Here is a 3,001-nt window from a genome sequence, read left to right as displayed (position 1 = left end):
GAAATAAGATATTTGGGAGACTTTGAGAAGAGAGGCATTCAACTAGTCTGCAAGTAACTAATCTACATGCCCAATTTAAGGAAGAGTCCTTGGCTTTGCTTCCTAGCCTCCAGAGACTTTTAAAAGTCTAATCTGGACTGTGTGCAGTGGTTACACGCCTGTAACCTCAGCATTTTGGGAGGCCAAGGCAGGAGGATTGCTTGATGCCAGGAGTTAGAGACTAGCCTGGCCAACATACTGAAACCTTGTCTCTATTAAAAAAATAATAATAATAAAGAAAGAAAAAAGAAAAGAAAAACATTAATTAAAACTCTAATCTGACATTTCTAATGAAAAACTCCAACAGAATTAAAAGGAACCTATATGAACAGTCATTTTTCTTGTAATGATCAGGCCTTTTCATGTAAATGATCAGGCCAATTTTAATAAAATTAAACTTAGTTTACATATAAATTACACTTATTTAGATTGTCTTTGATAGAATTGGGGTACTTGAGAGAGAAAAATTACATTTCAAAAGAAAACTATAGTACACCTGTTAGTAGATTCTAGCTCATTATTTTTGAGATTGTATTCCTTGTTAGAAATTTGGACTGAGCTCTCTTTGGTCCGTACGTCCAAAATGACAAAGAAAAGAAGGAACAACGGTCGTGCCAAAAAGGGCCGCGGCCACGTGCAGCCTATTTGCTGCACTAACTGTGCCCGATGCGTGCCCAAGGACAAGGCCATTAAGAAATTCGTCATTCGAAACATAGTGGAGGCCACAGCAGTCAGGGACATTTCTGAAGCGAGCGTCTTTGATGCCTATGTGCTTCCCAAGCTATATGTGAAGCTACATTACTGTGTGAGTTGTGCAATTCACAGCAAAGTAGTCAGGAATCCATCTCGTGAAGCCTGCAAGGACCGAACACCCCCTCCCCGCTTTAGACCTGTGGGTGCTGCCCCACATCCCCCACCAAAGCCCATATAAGGAGCTGAATCCTTAAAGACTGAGACAGACTATTCTCTGGAGAAAAATAAAATGGAAATTGTACTTAAAAAAAAAAAAAAGAAAGAAAGAAATTTGGACTGAATCTGAATTTCTTACAGTTTCTTCTAATATTTGGATGTGAGCCTACAAACTAATATTCCCAATTTTCTCCAATTTTTCTGACTTGGAACCACTGAAATGAAAACTGTCATTTTTCCTGAAGCCCTATAAACTAAAACTGGTCAATCTCATTTAATCTAGGAGGAAATGATCGTGACACTTTATGTGTAGACAACTTTTTGTACCATGAAAACTGCAAACTAGAAGTCTGTCAGATTGCCACTGCCTTCTTCCCCTCCAACTGAAGACGCTTCACACCCCATCTCAACCGATTGCCCTCAAACTGTATAAGAAACTAGCTTATAGTCTGCTCCAGACCTTAACTTTTATTTATTTTTTACTGTTTCCATAGGAATGCCTTTTAATAAAGAACCATTTTCCTGTTTGATATAAAGGCTTAACTTTGATGGGACCCCTGCAAACGCCACTTCCTGAAATGAGACACAACTGTTTAATAGGACTGACGTATTCGCAGGAATGGAAGACTGGTTTCATGAGATCTTTTACCACTCAGCTACTAACCTATTTTTTTTCTTTTTTCAATCTGCATGCACCAACTCAGCTTTTAGTATGTGAAACTTCTTGGAGAATTTCAGTTAGGGCAATTCTGGGGCACAGAGAATGATATAACTAAGTGTGATGCTTTGGTGTGCTGAACACCTTTAAATTAAGAGAAACTGTAAGGCCTTGGAAGTGCTTAGAAGCCAAGGACCTTCTAAACTTTTCTTGTTTCTCCCTGCCAAGCTCTGGGAGGGGCTGTCTTTCTAAGTTCCCTTATCAGACTGAGAAAAACTTCTTCCCAAGGAAAGGTAATTGGCTGGCTGGGCGCGATGGCTCATGCCTGTAATCCCAGCACTTAGGGAGGCCCAGGTGGTTGGATCACGAGGTCAGCAATTTGAGACTAGCCTGGCCAATACAGCGAAACCCCGTATCTACTAACACTACAAAAATTAGCGGGGCATTGTGGTACAGGCTTGTAGTCCCAGCTACTCAGGAGGCTGAGGCAGAAGAATCGCTTGAACCTGGGAGGGAGAGGTTACAGTGAGCAGAGATTGTGCCACTGCACTCCAGCCTGGGCAACAGAGTGAGACTCCATCTCAAAAAAAAAAAAAAAGAAAAGAAATGTGATTGTCTTAAAACTCCCTCCCTAGAAATCTCATCAAATAAAGAAAAAACACTGGAGAAAGAGAAAAAACTGTAAGTCCTCACTATGCCCAGATAGACTTTTCATCTATTCTTTTGAGGGCAGCTCCAAGAGATTACCTGAGAGGCTTTATCTGCATAATAAGACAACTTTTGTTCACAGTAAAGTTCCATCCCTCACCTTCATGCAATTTGTCACCATCTCCACCAGAACTCATAGGAACTTTGTCCCAGACCATTGTCTGTTCTCTGGACTTATTCAATTCCTATAGAAATTATTTACCACCCCTCAAAATTGCCTTCATACTCTATTTCCCTCTCCCCTATAAAAGACGGTATTTAAGCCTTAACCATATGGTTTTTCATTGAGTCTCACATTTTAAATGGTTCCTGTGCATACTCAATGTTAAGAAATTTGCATGCCTATTCTGCTAATTTATTGTCCTTTTACTTCAGCAGACTAGAACCTTCAGAGAGAAGGGGAAAATTCTCTTCACCTGTACACTGTTTGTGCGTGTGTGTTTGGTAGTGGGGAGGGGTTGACAATAAATTAACTATTTCTAGAATAAAGAAAAAAAGTAGAAAGCATGAGAACTGTGAAAAACAAATCAACATAAATGATCAATCCAATGAGGCAAATATCCAACCAATAAGAGCTCCAGAAACAATTAAACATGTATAAAGCAGATGAGAAGATATAAAATATAATTTGTCAGACAAATGCCATGTGCCTTCCAAGTTCTCGACAGGGTGAATGAGAAGGAAGAA

At 39.7% G+C, this 3,001-nt stretch overlaps 1 protein-coding gene across 1 annotated transcript; it reads left to right on the top strand.

The window, feature by feature from the left end:
• Positions 1-292: 292 nt before the first annotated feature.
• On the top strand, positions 293-1,058 carry LOC117064415 (40S ribosomal protein S26-like). The gene has a single exon (XM_033178584.1). It carries the CDS (start codon positions 623-625, stop codon positions 968-970), a length of 348 nt encoding a protein of 115 aa, XP_033034475.1. The 5' UTR covers positions 293-622; the 3' UTR covers positions 971-1,058.
• The last annotated feature ends 1,943 nt before the right edge of the window (positions 1,059-3,001 follow it).

The sequence above is a fragment of the Trachypithecus francoisi genome, unplaced genomic scaffold, assembly GCF_009764315.1.
Source record: "Trachypithecus francoisi isolate TF-2019V2 unplaced genomic scaffold, Tfra_2.0 Lachesis_group2, whole genome shotgun sequence".
Taxonomy (NCBI): domain Eukaryota; kingdom Metazoa; phylum Chordata; class Mammalia; order Primates; family Cercopithecidae; genus Trachypithecus; species Trachypithecus francoisi.
The sequence above is the reverse complement of the archived record's forward strand: the minus strand, read 5'-3'. Positions and strand labels throughout refer to the sequence as shown.